The sequence below is a fragment of the Bufo bufo genome, chromosome 2 (genome assembly GCF_905171765.1).
Source record: "Bufo bufo chromosome 2, aBufBuf1.1, whole genome shotgun sequence".
Classification (NCBI taxonomy): domain Eukaryota; kingdom Metazoa; phylum Chordata; class Amphibia; order Anura; family Bufonidae; genus Bufo; species Bufo bufo.
This window is the reverse complement of record NC_053390.1, coordinates 507,104,355-507,119,076: the sequence shown is the minus strand read 5'-3', so window position 1 is coordinate 507,119,076 and position 14,722 is coordinate 507,104,355. Positions and strand designations below refer to the sequence as shown.

At 43.4% G+C, this 14,722-nt stretch overlaps 1 protein-coding gene across 2 annotated transcripts in view; it reads left to right on the top strand.

The window, feature by feature from the left end:
• The first annotated feature begins 458 nt into the window (after positions 1 to 458).
• ELP1 (elongator acetyltransferase complex subunit 1) overlaps positions 459 to 14,722 on the top strand; it is a 119,135-nt gene continuing 104,871 nt past the window's right edge. For both annotated transcript variants that reach the window (XM_040417844.1, XM_040417843.1), the window contains exons 1-8: positions 459 to 518; positions 1,571 to 1,740; positions 2,137 to 2,289; positions 4,474 to 4,555; positions 7,492 to 7,572; positions 7,685 to 7,770; positions 10,599 to 10,698; positions 12,324 to 12,414. In XM_040417844.1, coding sequence (XP_040273778.1) covers positions 1,591 to 1,740; positions 2,137 to 2,289; positions 4,474 to 4,555; positions 7,492 to 7,572; positions 7,685 to 7,770; positions 10,599 to 10,698; positions 12,324 to 12,414 — 743 coding nt within the window. In that variant the 5' untranslated portion in view covers positions 459 to 518; positions 1,571 to 1,590. The remainder of the gene's footprint in view (positions 519 to 1,570; positions 1,741 to 2,136; positions 2,290 to 4,473; positions 4,556 to 7,491; positions 7,573 to 7,684; positions 7,771 to 10,598; positions 10,699 to 12,323; positions 12,415 to 14,722) is intronic.

The following is a 14,722-nucleotide window of genomic DNA, read 5'->3' as shown; positions in this document are numbered from 1 at the left end:
CAGTGCTGCGCACACTGCTGCCATTGTCCTTCCTCTGGCTTTTGAAAATTGGGCAGGTATGCATAAATAAGGACAAGGAGGTATGCACAATAAGGACAAATATTTGCATTCAGCAGCAAGGAGAGATCTTGACAACAATAAGGCATGAGAACACGGAATGTACATTAGAGAAGCTGCTCTGTAGGCAATCTCCCTGGTGAAGATACCCGTCCAGGTGCCAGCAAGCAACATCTCTGGAAACACTAGCCCGCACTGCGCACGCGCCACACAGCAGACGTCGGGGAGCGGCGCGTACACTAGAGGCACAGCAGCTTCCACTTGTCTGTCTCCGACGTAAGTAGCCATTTACGTGACGTTATTCCCTAAGTAAGCATGGAGCCCTGGTCTCCGAAAAAATGTCTTCCTCGTTAGTGTCGTACCGTTTAGTGGTAGACAGAATACACCTGAGCTATGTGTGACGCCTTATTGCTGAGCCCGGTCTGCTGTCACGGTGTGGTATAAGCAGGGAACGTGGACAGGTATAGTAATGGTTGTTGTCCTGAGTCCCATCAGTGACAGTGTGGAGGAAGGGCACCTGCTTTTTTCTGCTCGTGGTTGTGTATTTATCTTTAGTAAATGTGTGGAAAGAACTGTATAGATGTCATCAACTTGTGGTCCTTAGAAAGTGGGGCGAGTGGTGTCTGCTGTCAGGTGCTAGTCCATTGTCTTTGACTATATTCCTGGAGAACCTTGTGTAATATAGTGTCTAATGCTCCTACGGTAGAATTATTTTCTCATGATGCTCTCCCTGTACGGATTCTCTGCTGTTCATGCAGTATTTAGGATGATGTGACTTCTTTATGCATCCTGATAAAAGTCATGTTGTGGTGTATACGATGCAGAAATGGACCAACCGTTGTAAAATACTTCCACGTTTTACACCTACGTCGGTGCAGCCCCATCATCTGTATCTGGGAAATCGCTTTCGGCTGGTGATCCATAGCATACACATGCCGTTTAATGCGGTGCTGCAGAATATTGCACGTGCTTGTACATCATTCAGGACGGTCCATAAATAAGGATCACCCTGTGCGTATACGCTTACAGTGAGCTGGACCGGTTCTTGGGGTCCAGCTTTTAGTATGGCGGTCTATGCAGTTCTTTATTGATCTGCTGCCAACATTTCTTTGATTTTGATTGTACTGTTTTGGATATGCACAGAATTTATGGTGTATCAGAGAAGTATCTATTCCATTGATTGGGTCATGGTAGCTTTTTACATCCTAAGTAGGGATGAGTGAACTTGTGGTTTCAAGTTCGGCGTACAAGGTTCGGGTTATGTAAGAACTGATATGGATCCATAACTTATGGTCTGTGGTAGCAGAACCCATAACGGAATTCTTAGATAACCAGATCCTTGTACGCTGAAGTTTGTACAACACTAGTCCTAAGCATTAGTGTCCGATGCTCCAAAGAGTGTTAGGTGATCTTTTGTATATGGCACCCTATTTCTCCATGTTCTATATCAGTCACCGAAAAGTTGTCATAACTCAAGTAATTGATTTTATTTTATTTTTTTACCCCCTTACAGGTCTACTATAATTAATCAATATGCGAAACCTGAAGTTACTGAAGTCTTTACACTGTGGCTCAGCACCAGATATTGGCACTCCACACTGCTTTACTGTACGTACAGACACTGGAAATGTTCTCATCGGATCAAGCTATGGCTTTGTGGAGTTGGATCCCAATACAGAGCAGGTGACTGATTTCTAAATGAGTCCCTATTTTTGTCCATCCTCTTGCATTATCAGCAGTTGTCTATAATATAACCTGGAGTGCCCCCTTTGTGGCCAGGAGCAATTTGGATAATAGAAAAGTATCATGAATTAGAAAACCCTGCAGCCACCAATACAGCATTGTCAGCAGAATACAAGAGCATATACAGGAAGCTCTATACCAGTGATGGCTGACCTCCGACACTACGACTCCTAGCATGCTGCATTCATTTCTATGGGGTTCTGAGAAGAGTGCATGCTGGGAGTTGTCGTTTTACCACAGCTGGAGTGCCGGAGGTTAACCATCAATATATCAGAGTTTAGATTTGCAATTCGGAGCATCACTTTTATAACTGATACACTTATGTATTTTTCTCAGATCGTTACAGATGTCTCTTTAACAGTTGAGAATTTTCTACCAGAGGATGGAAGTGGTCAGGTCGTTGGGATACAGGATGTCCCTGATCAGCAGTCTGTGTGCATTGCTACTGCCACAGGTGATGTCATTCTGTGCAATCTGAACACTGGTCAGGTAATTGCTGTTTGTTGTCTTTAAAATGTACCTCCAGCTAAAGATTCCTCTTCCTTGCATGACAGGGTTTGATGTACACTCCCATTCTGGCGATAAGCGTCTAAAGAGAGTTCCTTTGGGGGTCATTTATGAAAGACTATGCGTTTTACACTGGTCTTTGATATCCCCCACGCCGTGGGAAGATGCGTGGGCCTCATCATAAATTAGGTGCATCCTCTGGTCCTAGACTGCAATCTACTCCAGCTCCTAGCTGGAGTAGATTTCAGTAATATATTATAGTAAATGTTTCAGGCCTGATGGCCTCGTCCACACCCCGCCACTGTCCCTTTTTTTTTCTCCATAGAGGGTCATAGTAAATGATCCCCATTTGAGTTTTTTGTGCCCGGATTATGGTGGGAATTCCACTCTCCATGTGGATTCAGCCACAGAAAGATCAGGTTTAGGCCTCTTTCACACGACAGTATGTCTTTTTCAGTGTTTTGCGGTCCGTTTTAAACGGATCTGTTGTTCCGTTTTTTGTTTCCGTTCCGTTTTTCCGTTCCGTTTTTCCGTATGGCAAATACAGTATACAGTAATTTCATAGAAAAAATTGGGCTGGGCATAACATTTTCAATAGATGGATCCGCAAAAAACGGAACGGATACGGAAGACTTACGGATGCACTTCCGTATGCATTCCGTTTTTTTGCGGACCCATAGACTTTAATGGAGGCACGGAACGTGATTTGCGGCCAAATATAGGACATGTTCTATGTTAAAACGGAACGGAAAAACGGAAATACGGAAACGGAATGCATACGGAGTACATTCCGTTTTTTTTGCGGAACCATTGAAATCAATGGTTCCGTATACGGACCGCAAAAAACGGTCCGCAAAACGGTCGTGTGAAAGAGGCCTAAGTAGGATGAATGTGATAGATCTGCTTGTGGTTTTAGCCCTATTCAGTGGAGCTAATCTGCAAGCAGACACCCGCCACAGTTTCTGGTGAAAATAGCACCAAAAAAGGATGTTTCCTTTCTTGTTGTGATCTGGAAAACATAGCTGAAATAAATCATGGCTGCATGAACGGCAGTACAGACTCCCACTCAAAACTATAGGAGGCAGTTTCTCGCACAGAAATCCACATACAAAAAACAGTGTGGACAAGGCCTAAAGGTCCTTTTATATGGATTGATAATCGGACCAATTATCAGGGATGAGCGTTTGTAGAAAAGCCTGTATAAAAGGTGCTGAAGATCCCCCCCCCCCCTTCCCGAGGTACAATGCTTTTCTGTGGAGACGAGCGATCACTGTATCATTCACTCGTTCCCATACATTGGAGGCAATTGTACATGTTACGTTTACGGTAGTTTGTTCCTGAAAATTGGCTGATATATCGATCAGTGTTAAAAAGGACCCTTAAATGGGAATACCCCTTTAACTACATGTAGCCAAATCTATCAAAATATACAGTGGACAAGCAGTTCCTACTTTATGCGTGCAGTATGTGGTTATGACAATAAAAGGTAGCGTACATGCAGTTTCAAGCTCTCATAGATGTATGCGTACCGTAAAAAATAAATAAAAATTTACTGTCTAAGGTATGAATAGAGCCTAATGGGGTGTGATGATTTAATGACCTGTTTGCGTCAAGGAAGTTACCATATTTTTCGGACTAGAAGACATGACTTACCATAAGGTGCACCCCAGGTTTAGACAACAGAAAATTAGAACATTTCTACTTATTAAAACTTTCCTGGTAGTTTAAAAGAGTTACCCAGGATCTTCATATTGATGTCCTATCCTCAGGGTATAAGATCAGGACCCTCACTGATCAACTGTTTGGGGAAGCATTAAAGCTAACCAAGTCTCCTTACAGCTGACCATCCACAGCGCCGTACATCGTATAGCGGCTGTGCTTGGTATCGCAGCTCAGCTCCATTCTCTAGAACGGGGCTGAGCTGTGCCTAGGCCATGTGACCGATATGTGGTGACGTCACAGGCCTAGGCGCTCACGGAGTACTGCAGCCTCTTCATACAGCTGATCTAATAGTGATGACCTATCCTGAAGATAAGTCATCAATATGAATTTCCCGGTTAACCCCTTCAATGAAGTGGAGTGGTTAATAGTCTAGTGTCGTTTTCTGACCACTGAAACATACTGAAAAAGAAAAATGGTATGTACTAATTATTTTTCCCCTCACAGCTGGAATGTGTTGGCAGTGTGGATAGTGGAATTGTTACTATGAGTTGGAGCCCTGATCAAGAACTTGTTCTTCTTATAACAGGTATTTACCTTATTATGCATCCGCATTTCGACAGCCATATTATAGACTTGACCCCCTGCCGGTCAAGTGAACCTTAGGTCACCACCTAAATAAGGCCTTATATTGAACTTGAATTACATAAGGGCCATGCAAATGTATTGTGGCACTATTTTCCATCTGTTTTTACACTATAATTAGGAGGGATCCTCAACACGGCAAAATATAGAGGAAACACTGTGTAATTCCAGCAATGGAATTGACCATGTACCACTGCATGAAAATCCGTGCTTAATACGCACCATGTGCATGTGATTTTATGTGGGCGTTAAAATGCTTGCTGGTTGTAAACAGGGGATGTGCTTCTGATAGTATGCAAACTAAACGGGGAGAAAGGATCACATTGGGCGCTGTGAAGGCTCTTTAGAGAGCTGTAGTGGGGGTGGTGCCTCTGCTGTAAGTGATGGAGCAGGCACGCGGTGCTGGGATACTACACTGCTCAAAAAAATAAAGGGAACACTTAAACAACACAATGTAACTCCAAGTCAATCACACTTCTGTGAAATCAAACTGTCCACTTAGGAAGCAACACTGAGTGACCATCAATTTCACATGCTGTTGTGCAAATGGGATAGACAACAGGTGGAAATTATAGGCAATTAGCAAGACACCTCCAATAAAGGAGTAGTTCTGCAGGTGGTGACTACAGACCACTTCTCAGTTCCTATGCTTCCTGGCTGATGTTTTGGTCACTTTTGAATGCTGGCGGTGCTTTCACTCTAGTGGTAGCATGAGACGAAGTCTACAACCAACACAAGTGGCTCAGGTAGTGCAGCTTATCCAGGATGGCACATCAATGCAAGCTGTGGCAAGAAGGTTTGCTGTGTCTGTCAGCGTAGTGTCCAGTGCATGGAGGCGCTACCAGGAGACAGGCCAGTACATCAGGAGACGTGGAGGAGGCCGTAGGAGGGCAACAACCCAGCAGCAGGACCGCTACCTCCGCCTTTGTGCAAGGAGGAACAGGAGGAGCACTGCCAGAGCCCTGCAAAATGACCTCCAGCAGGCCACAAATGTGAATGTGTCTGCTCAAATGGTCAGAAACAGACTCCATGAGGGTGATATGAGGGCCCGACGTCCACAGGTGGGGGTTGTGCTTACAGCCCAACACCGTGCAGGACGTTTGGCATTTGCCAAAGAACACCAAGATTGGCAAATTCGCCACTGGCGCCCTGTGCTCTTCACAGATGAAAGCAGGTTCACACTGAGCACATGTGACAGACGTGATAGAGTCTGGAGACGCTGTGGAGAATGTTCTGCTGCCTGCAACATCCTCCAGCATGACCGGTTTGGCATTGGGTCAGTAATGGTGTGGGGTGGCATTTCTTTGGAGGGCCGCACAGCCCTCCATGTGCTCGCCAGAGGTAGCCTGACTGCCATTAGGTACCGAGATGAGATCCTCAGACCCCTTGTGAGACCGTATGCTGGTGCGGTTGGCCCTGGGTTCCTCCTAATGCAAGACAATGCTAGACCTCATGTGGCTGGAGTGTGTCAGCAGTTCCTGCAAGACGAAGGCATTGATGCTATGGACTGGCCCACCCGTTCCCCAGACCTGAATCCAATTGAGCACATCTGGGACATCATGTCTCGCTCTATCCACCAACGTCACGTTGCACCACAGACTGTCCAGGAGTTGGCAGATGCTTTAGTCCAGGTCTGGGAGGAGATCCCTCAGGAGACCGCCCGCCACCTCATCAGGAGCATGCACAGGCGTTGTAGGAAGGTCATACAGGCACGTGGAGGCCACACACACTACTGAGCCTCATTTTGACTTGTTTTAAGGACATTACATCAAAGTTGGATCAGCCTGTAGTGTGTTTTTCCACTTTAATTTTGAGTGTGACTCCAAATCCAGACCTCCATGGGTTAAAAAATTTGATTTCCATTTTTTTATTTTTGTGTGATTTTGTTGTCAGCACATTCAACTATGTAAAGAACAAAGTATTTCAGAAGAATATTTAATTAACTCAGATCTAGGATGTGTTATTTTTGTGTTCCCTTTATTTTTTTGAGCAGTGTATAATCCAACCCCTTGACTACATTAGCTCGTGAGGCTGCTAGACTATGAGAAGCACTAGCAGTCTCATCAGAGCAGGCCCTGTCTGTTTCTTTTAGGAGAAAATGACAGTGGCCTTTGAGAGGTGGCTAGGAACGGGAGCTTCTGCACATGCCCCCGGTCCCATTCGCACTTACTCTATCAATTCCAGGCCACCAGAAATGCCAGCTTTTTTTTTTTTCTTGCTGTGCGCAATCGCGGCCACTGCTGCTGCGCTGCAGCGGTGGTCATAACCTCTAGAGACGAGCAGTCTATAAAGAGGAAGAAGAAGAAAGATAGTGGGGACCAGAGCCATTACTGCTAATGCATCTATGTTAGTAAGTTACTTATATCAATGTTACCTCATTAAGTTATATTTATTATGTGTATGAGACAACCCCTTTAAGAAATCTGGTTTCTTGATGTGTCATTTATCAGTGTAAGGCCTCATGCACATGATCGTATGCATTTTGCGGTCGGCAAATTGTGGATCCTCAAAATGTGGATACTGTCCATGTTGCATCCACATTTTTTGTGGATGCATTGACTTCAATGGGTCCATGGTCTGGACGTATAGTACATGTTCTATCTTTTTTTCTGAAAAGGACTTCCATATACAGAAAGCATATGGACCGTCTGTATGCTTTTCGCATCTTTATGTCCATTCTGCATTTTACAGAATATGCCTGTAAAATTTGGACGACAGATGGACCGCATACATATTTCGCTGATCTGCAAGTTGCGGACTGCAAAACGGATATGGTCATGCGAATGAGGCCTTAGCCGCAAATTAAAATCCACCCAGAACATATTTGGTCCATTTATTTGGCATCATGAACAATCAGTTGTTTTATGTTTGTCGTTCTAGGCCAACAGACCCTCATATTGATGACAAAAGACTTTGAACCAATTGCTGAAATACAGATTCATCAGGAAGATTTTGGAGAAGGTAATTTACGTTCATGTAATGTGAAGCCTCGGCATGACAAAGTATTAACAAATCCAAAGCAAATTGTGATTCTTCTATTATTTTTTTATTTTATTTTTTTAACTTTTTACAGGGAAATTTATTACAGTTGGTTGGGGCAAAAAAGAGACCCAATTCCATGGATCTGAAGGAAAACAGGCAGCCAGACAGAGACTAACGGTAGTATATCCTCATATGACTCCTTTATGTGCTTATTCGTAAGAAAGCTCTGATCTGTGTCAAGCCTTGCCCTGTACAATGAAAGCAAATAATCTTGAATAACAGTAAAAGCTGTGCAGCTATACAACCATACAATATATAAGTAATATAGTTTATGTAACCAATCATGCTCTTTACATTATCAGATTGCTCTGTGAAAGAAACAGTGGTGGTGTGGTGGAAGCATCTACTCTAGTTCTGTTGGTTAGAGAGCCGAGGACTGGTGTCTTTTTCTTCCCTTTCCTTTCTGTGATTTCTGACCTGAAGTACTGACGGCTAATATTAATACTTCCTACCAACAATGCCAGTGAATGGGGGATGACGCAAGCCAATCTTCACAAGTGTGCGGAGATTTGCCTGTGACAGCTGGAGGCTGTGGTTGGTTTAGCTATGCTATTTCCCAAGTACATTCATGCTTCAGTTGAGCTTGGCCTTAAATCTCATTTTTTATTAATAAGGGAGTAGTCCGTTTTTTCCTGCTGGAGTTTCCACTTTAAAGGCGATCTCCGGGAATTAAGAAAATGAAAATAAATAAATATTACTTTATTATAAATAGATTCCCGGATACCTTTTCATTAGTTATAATGGTTTGTTTTGTCTAGGGAGCAATCATTAGGAGAAACAAAATGGTCGCCATCCTATTAGTACACCAAAAACCCGTCCTAATCACACATGAGGACAAGTTACTTCACAACACTGAGGTAAAGAGCTGCCTCATCCTCCTCTCTGATCTACTTGTCAGGGATTATGATCCTGAATACAGTTTAATACAAGCTTCAGCTGAATCTCTGTAGGAATGTAGTTTGAGGAGACATGAAGTACAGAGAGGATGGTGGAGATGTGAGTAATGAGCAGCAGCTCTTGTACGCAGTCTCCGTTGCCAGTCTGTCCTGTCCATCCTCTCTGTACTTCATGTCTCGTAATGAGCTCCTTTCCTTCAGAGATTCAGCTGAAGATCTTATCTGTATTCAGGATCATAATCCCTGACAAGTGGAGCAGAGAGGAGAATGAGGCAGCTCTTTAGCTCAGTGTTGTGAGTAATTTGTCCTTCTGTGTGACTAGGACAGGTTTTTTGTGTACGAATAGGACGGTGGCCATTTTATTTCTCCTAATGATTGCTCCCTAGACAAAATGAACCAATATAGCTAATGAAAGGTATTTGGGAATATATTTATACTAAAGTAATATTTAGGTATTTTCATTTTCTTAATTCCCGGAGAACCCCTTCTAAGAAGAGCATTAATATTATAGGAGCCTCTGCAAATCAACGGCAGTCAAAGAAAACAGGATGTTCCTGGTCCTAAAATTGTCACCTCCTAACATGGTTTTGCTGGTCAGAGGAGATGGGACCCAATGTGTGGAGGTGTGGTGGCCACACTTCCTGAATTCAAATGAACTGCTGCATTAAAGGGGTTGTCCAGTACTTTTATATTGATAAATTATCCTCAGGAGAGGCCATCAGTGTCTGATTGGCTGTGCCTGACTCCACCCACCACCGCCAATTAGCTGTTCTGCAGTAGCTTCGGCACTGGAACATACAGCTCCGTCCATTGTTTTACTGCAGTGCTGTTCCTATTCACTTAAGTGGGGGCAGTGCTGCAGTAACTAGCTCTGTCTAGTAGACAAGGGACCTTACTGTGCAGTTCCAGCACATACTGCCAGCACTGAAGCTACTCTGAAACAGCTAATTGGTGGGGATGCAAGGTCTTAGACATCCACCCGTCACCTTATCTGACTGGCTATCAATTTAAAAGAACTGGACAATATCTTTAAGGGTACTTTCACACTTGCGTCGTTTGATTCCGGCAGGCAGTTCCGTTCCTGAACTGCCTGCCTGATCAGGCAAACTGTATGCAAACGCATGTCATTTTTTCTGATTGATCAGGCATTTTTCAGACTGATCAGTCTGAAAAATGCCCGATCAGTCAGAAAAATGCATTGAAATACCGGATCCGTTTTCCGGTGTCATCAGGCAAAACGGATCTAGTATTTAATTTTTTTTTTCCTCATTTTTAAAGGTCTGCGCATGCGCAGACCGAAAGGACGGAGCCGGCATTCCGGTATTTTGAATGCCGGATCCGACTTTAATACATTCCTATGGAAAAAAAATGCCGGATCCGGCATTCAGGCAAGTCTTCAGTTTTTTTTTGCCGGAGATCAAACCGCATGCTACGGTTTTCTCTTTTGCCTGATCAGTCAAAATGACTGAACTGAAGACATCCTGATGCATCCTGAACAGATTGCTCTCAATTCAGAATGCATTAGAATAAAACTGATCAGTTCTTTTCCGGTATAGAGCCCCTAGGATGGAACTCTATGCCGGAAATGAAAAACGCTAATGTGAAAGTAGCCTAAAGCCTTCATTTTCACCCACTTTGGTCATTTGTGGGGGCTTGTACAAAAAATACATGTGTTTTTTTTTTTTTGTTTTTTTTTTGTCACACATTGACAGAGAAAGCTCCGCGTGAAGCTAACTACCAATACTTCCATTAGTACAGTTAAGGCTGGATTCACATCAGTGTTTCATTTTCCGTTCTTCTGATCTGTCAGAAGAACAGAAAGAAAAAACGGATTCTACGCATCAGTTCTTCACATTTTAGAATCTGTTTGAGCCATTTTTGTCTGAGATCCGTTTTTTTTGCATGCAGGACTTTTTTTCCGTGTAAAAAAAATGGATCTCAGACGGATCACAAATGTGCATAAAATGTGGGTGTGAATCCAGTCTAGGTTTGTTACAGTTCTTTCCAGAAAGCTGTGATTTATATATTAACATAACACCTTTGTTCTAGAGCGTACAACCTGCTATGCCATGGGATGACCGCAAACCTCGTGTTACTTGGAGAGAAGATGGTCAGCTCTTTGCAGTGAGTGCCATATGCCCAGAGACAGGTAGGAAGGCCCACAATTATGACATTTTTTTTCACTGGTTTAACCACCCAAAGTGCCCACTGTACTGAAAATTGAACTTATGATGGGTTTGAAAGCATAAGGTGTTGTTATGGCACTTGCATTATATGTCCTGCAAAATGCGAACATGTAGCACACCTGAAAATATTCCAAGTGCCCCAGGTCCACAAATTTCTACTAGTCAAGTGGTCATCAATGGGGCACTATTACTATCCCTGTTAGAAATTCAAGAGTTTCCGAGAGGAGTTTATCCTGTGGCACATATGAAAGTTTTTTATTGTGTGTTTTATATAGGATAATATTGCATATCTTGTAAATAGTGATATTGATACTGTCTGACAGGATTCCACATCATCCAGTAGGCCTTGTATCATTTATTACTTTCTCATATTAAAAAGTGATATTGGACAGCAATATAAACATCTATAGCATATAGGGGGGAGATTTATCAAACTGGTGTAAAGTTGAACTGGCTTAGTTGCCCATAGCAACCAATCAGATTCCACCTTTTATTTTTCACAGCTCCTTTGGAAAATGAAATGAGGAATCTGATTGGTTGCTATGGGCAACTAAGCCAGTTCTACTTTACACCAGTTTGATAAATCTCCCCCATAGTCTTTAGTAATTATTAGTGCTGTTCTATCCAATACTATCAACATAATTTCATAGACTCATGTTCTCGGTTTCAAAAGTCCTTTTAAATGATTTTAATGTAAATCGATACCATAAGTCCTATGGAAAAATCTGCCATGTGAGAATACCCTTAGGTTATTTTACGTCTTTTTGCACTCCGCTTATATTATACATAAGATTATAATTGGTCGAACCTGCCGACTATCTAATGTGTACGAGGCCTTCCTGACTCTCCAGCCAGTAGAATTGTGTTTGGCAGGAGATAAGCCACCACCACATACATGCTTGTACATCAGGGAGTCGACCTGTGGGTTTAATTAGCTGCCTTTCTTATTAATAGAGGCATGTACAGTTGAAGTGAATGGAGGACATGGAAACTGTTCTGTAATAATCATTCATTTCAGTGCGGATGGAATAAATGTATGCAGCTATTTCTCTGCTGGTAACAGGGACTGTAACTGTGGTAGTCTCTCTCGACTCCCCATATACGTACACTCTTGAGCTGGCCAATATACCATGCTCATGCGGCTTCACTTGCCCCTTCTCCCAGAAATGTGGAGCCAAGAAAGTTGATATAGTCTATGATATAATGTGGTATAATCTGTTCTATCCGAGATGATGGAAAAACGGAATCCTCAAAAGTATGTGCAAGTTTCTAATATTTATTTATTTTGGGTGGCCATACACCTGTTCGGTTCAGCCAAACATGTATGTGTTTACAATGGGGAAAGAGGAGAAAGCTGACGCCAGACACCTCTGGTGTCATCTGCTATATCCCTGGAGAACAAAAGGATCAAATTGAATGCAGTCGATCCTCTCCTCGGACATGATCTGGCAGGGGATCCTCATACACATTAGATTGTCGGCCAGTCCCACTGAAAACTGCAGCTTTGGATGATGGTGAGCTGCAGTTCAAACTGTATTCTGTATAAAACCTGTTTACCAGCTCTCTGCTCTTCGGCATTGATTTACAGGCTGTCGTAAGGTAAGAGTATGGAACAGAGAACTGTCCTTACAGTCAACCAGCGAACCTGTGGAAGGCTTGGAGCAGGCTCTATCTTGGAAGTGAGTAGTAGCCTATGAACAACAAAAATACATTGTTTTCACCTTTTTTCTGTTCAAGTTGATCCTTTTTTTTTTAAAAGGAGTTTTCCAAAACGTTAATATTTAATTGCCTATTCTCATGAAAAGCAATCAATGTCTGATCATCGGGGGTCCGACACCTTGTTTCCCCTCTGATCAGCTGTTCTACAGTAGCTCCAGCTCGACACAGCTCCATCCTTTTCGGTAGAAGATGGAGCTGGTTACTGCAGTGCTGCTCCCATGCAGTTCATTTGGAGCAACGCCGCTGTAACCTGCTCCTTCCACTATTTCACAGTCATTATCATCACTTGCCATCCCCAGTGGGATTCACAGTCTAAATTCTTTATCAATATGTTTTTAGACTGTGCGAGGAAACCCATGCAAACACAGATAAAACATACAAACTTCTTGCAAATGTTCATCCAGTTGCTGCTCTGGTAGCGGAGGCCGAGCCTGTGCACTTGCACCGCTACTTAGAGCTGAGGTGTTGTATCTAGTCCTGACCTTTTCCTTTAGAATTTGCTGGTATATTTCAGAATTTATTGTTCCATCAATGATTGCACACCATTCTGGTCCAGTTGCAGCAAAACGGGCACAGACCATGATACTACCACCACCATGTTTCACAGAAGGAATGAGGTTTTAAAGGGCTTCTGTCACCCCCCAAAACACATATTTTTAATTTTTGGGCTTGTTAAAATCCTTATTAAACGACTATTCCCTATATAGGGCTCTTACCTTGGTCTGTGGCTTCGTTTAATTAAAAATCGATCTTTTAAAATATGCAAATGACTTCACTACCAGCAAGTAGGGCGTCTACGTGCTGGTAGCCGCCGCAAAAAACCGCCCCTTCCTCCTGTTGATTGACAGGGCCAGCAAGCGCTCTCCTCCTCCGGCTAGCCCTCTCAGCATTTCAAATCCCGCGCCTGTCTTCATTCGGCGCAGGCGCTCTGAGAGAAGGAGGCTCGCCTCCTCCGCACTCCCTCAGTGTGCCTGCGCCGATGACGTCACCGAAAGAGAAGACGTCATCGGCGCAGGCGCACTGAGGGAGTGCTGAGGAGGCGAGCCTCCTTCTCTCAGAGCACCTGCGCCGAATGAAGACAGGCGCGAGATTTGAAATGCTGACAGGGCTGGCCGGAGGCGGAAAGCACTCGCTGGCCCTGTCAATCAACAGGAGGAGGGCGCTTTTTTGCGGCGGCTACCAGCACGTAGACGCCCTACTTGCTGGTAGTGAAGTCATTTGCATATTTTAAAAGATCGATTTTTAATTAAACGAAGCCACAGACCAAGGTAAGAGCCCTATATAGGGAATAGTCGTTTAATAAGGATTTTAACAAGCCCAAAAAGGAAAAATGTGTTTTGGGGGTGACAGAAGCCCTTTAAAGAGGACCTTTTAATGGTTTTTATTTATTCTAGATAAATACCTTTTACTTGCGGGGTACCCCCCGCTGATGCTGCCGCCTTGCCTGTTTTTTTAAAATATCGCTCCTGTGCCCCCCGCAGTTTTCCCGCTCAGTATGTTAATACTGAGCATCGGTACAGGGAGGAGGAGACGCCAGGGTTTCTCAATGGGCGTCTTCTTCTCCCTGGCTGTGCCGCGATCCATTCACAGCTGAGATCGTCACAGCCAGGGAGAAGGCGAGTTGTTTTGTTTTTTTTGTTATTTTTTTTTTTCCCTCCCTGGCTGTGACGCTCTTCGCTGTGATTGGATCGCGGCACAGCGCCTGGCGTCTCCTCCTATATCTGTTATCAAGTTGTTCCTCTTTACAGTACAGTGCGTTACTACTTGTCCTGCACTGCTTTCTGCCTGGACCAGGATGAGCTGCTTTCTTTAATGTCCGGTATAGGCAGCTCATTTTAGTTTTCCGGTGTACGGTGCGCTATACAGGACTTTGAAGAAGCTCCTGTCCTCAAAGAATGTGATTTACAGCTTCCAGAATCTATTACTGACTGTTATATGTAGGGACTTGCTTTATCTGTCTTAGTTATCTGCTTATTTCTCGCTCGTATCATTGGGGGACACAGAAGAACATGGGTATAGCTGCTGCCACTAGGAGGCGACGCTAAGCAAAAAAAAAAGTGTTCGCTCCTCCTCTCAGCTATACCCCTCCTGCAGACACTGAGCTAATCAGTTTTAACTTAGTGTCCGTAGGAGGCAGGCCTCCCTGCTTTGCAGGTCTGCTGATTTTATTTATTTTTTTTTATTATTTTTTTTATTTTTATATATTTTTTTTTTATTATTATTATTATTTTTTTTATTATTTATTTTGTTCTTTTTTTCTTATCTTTA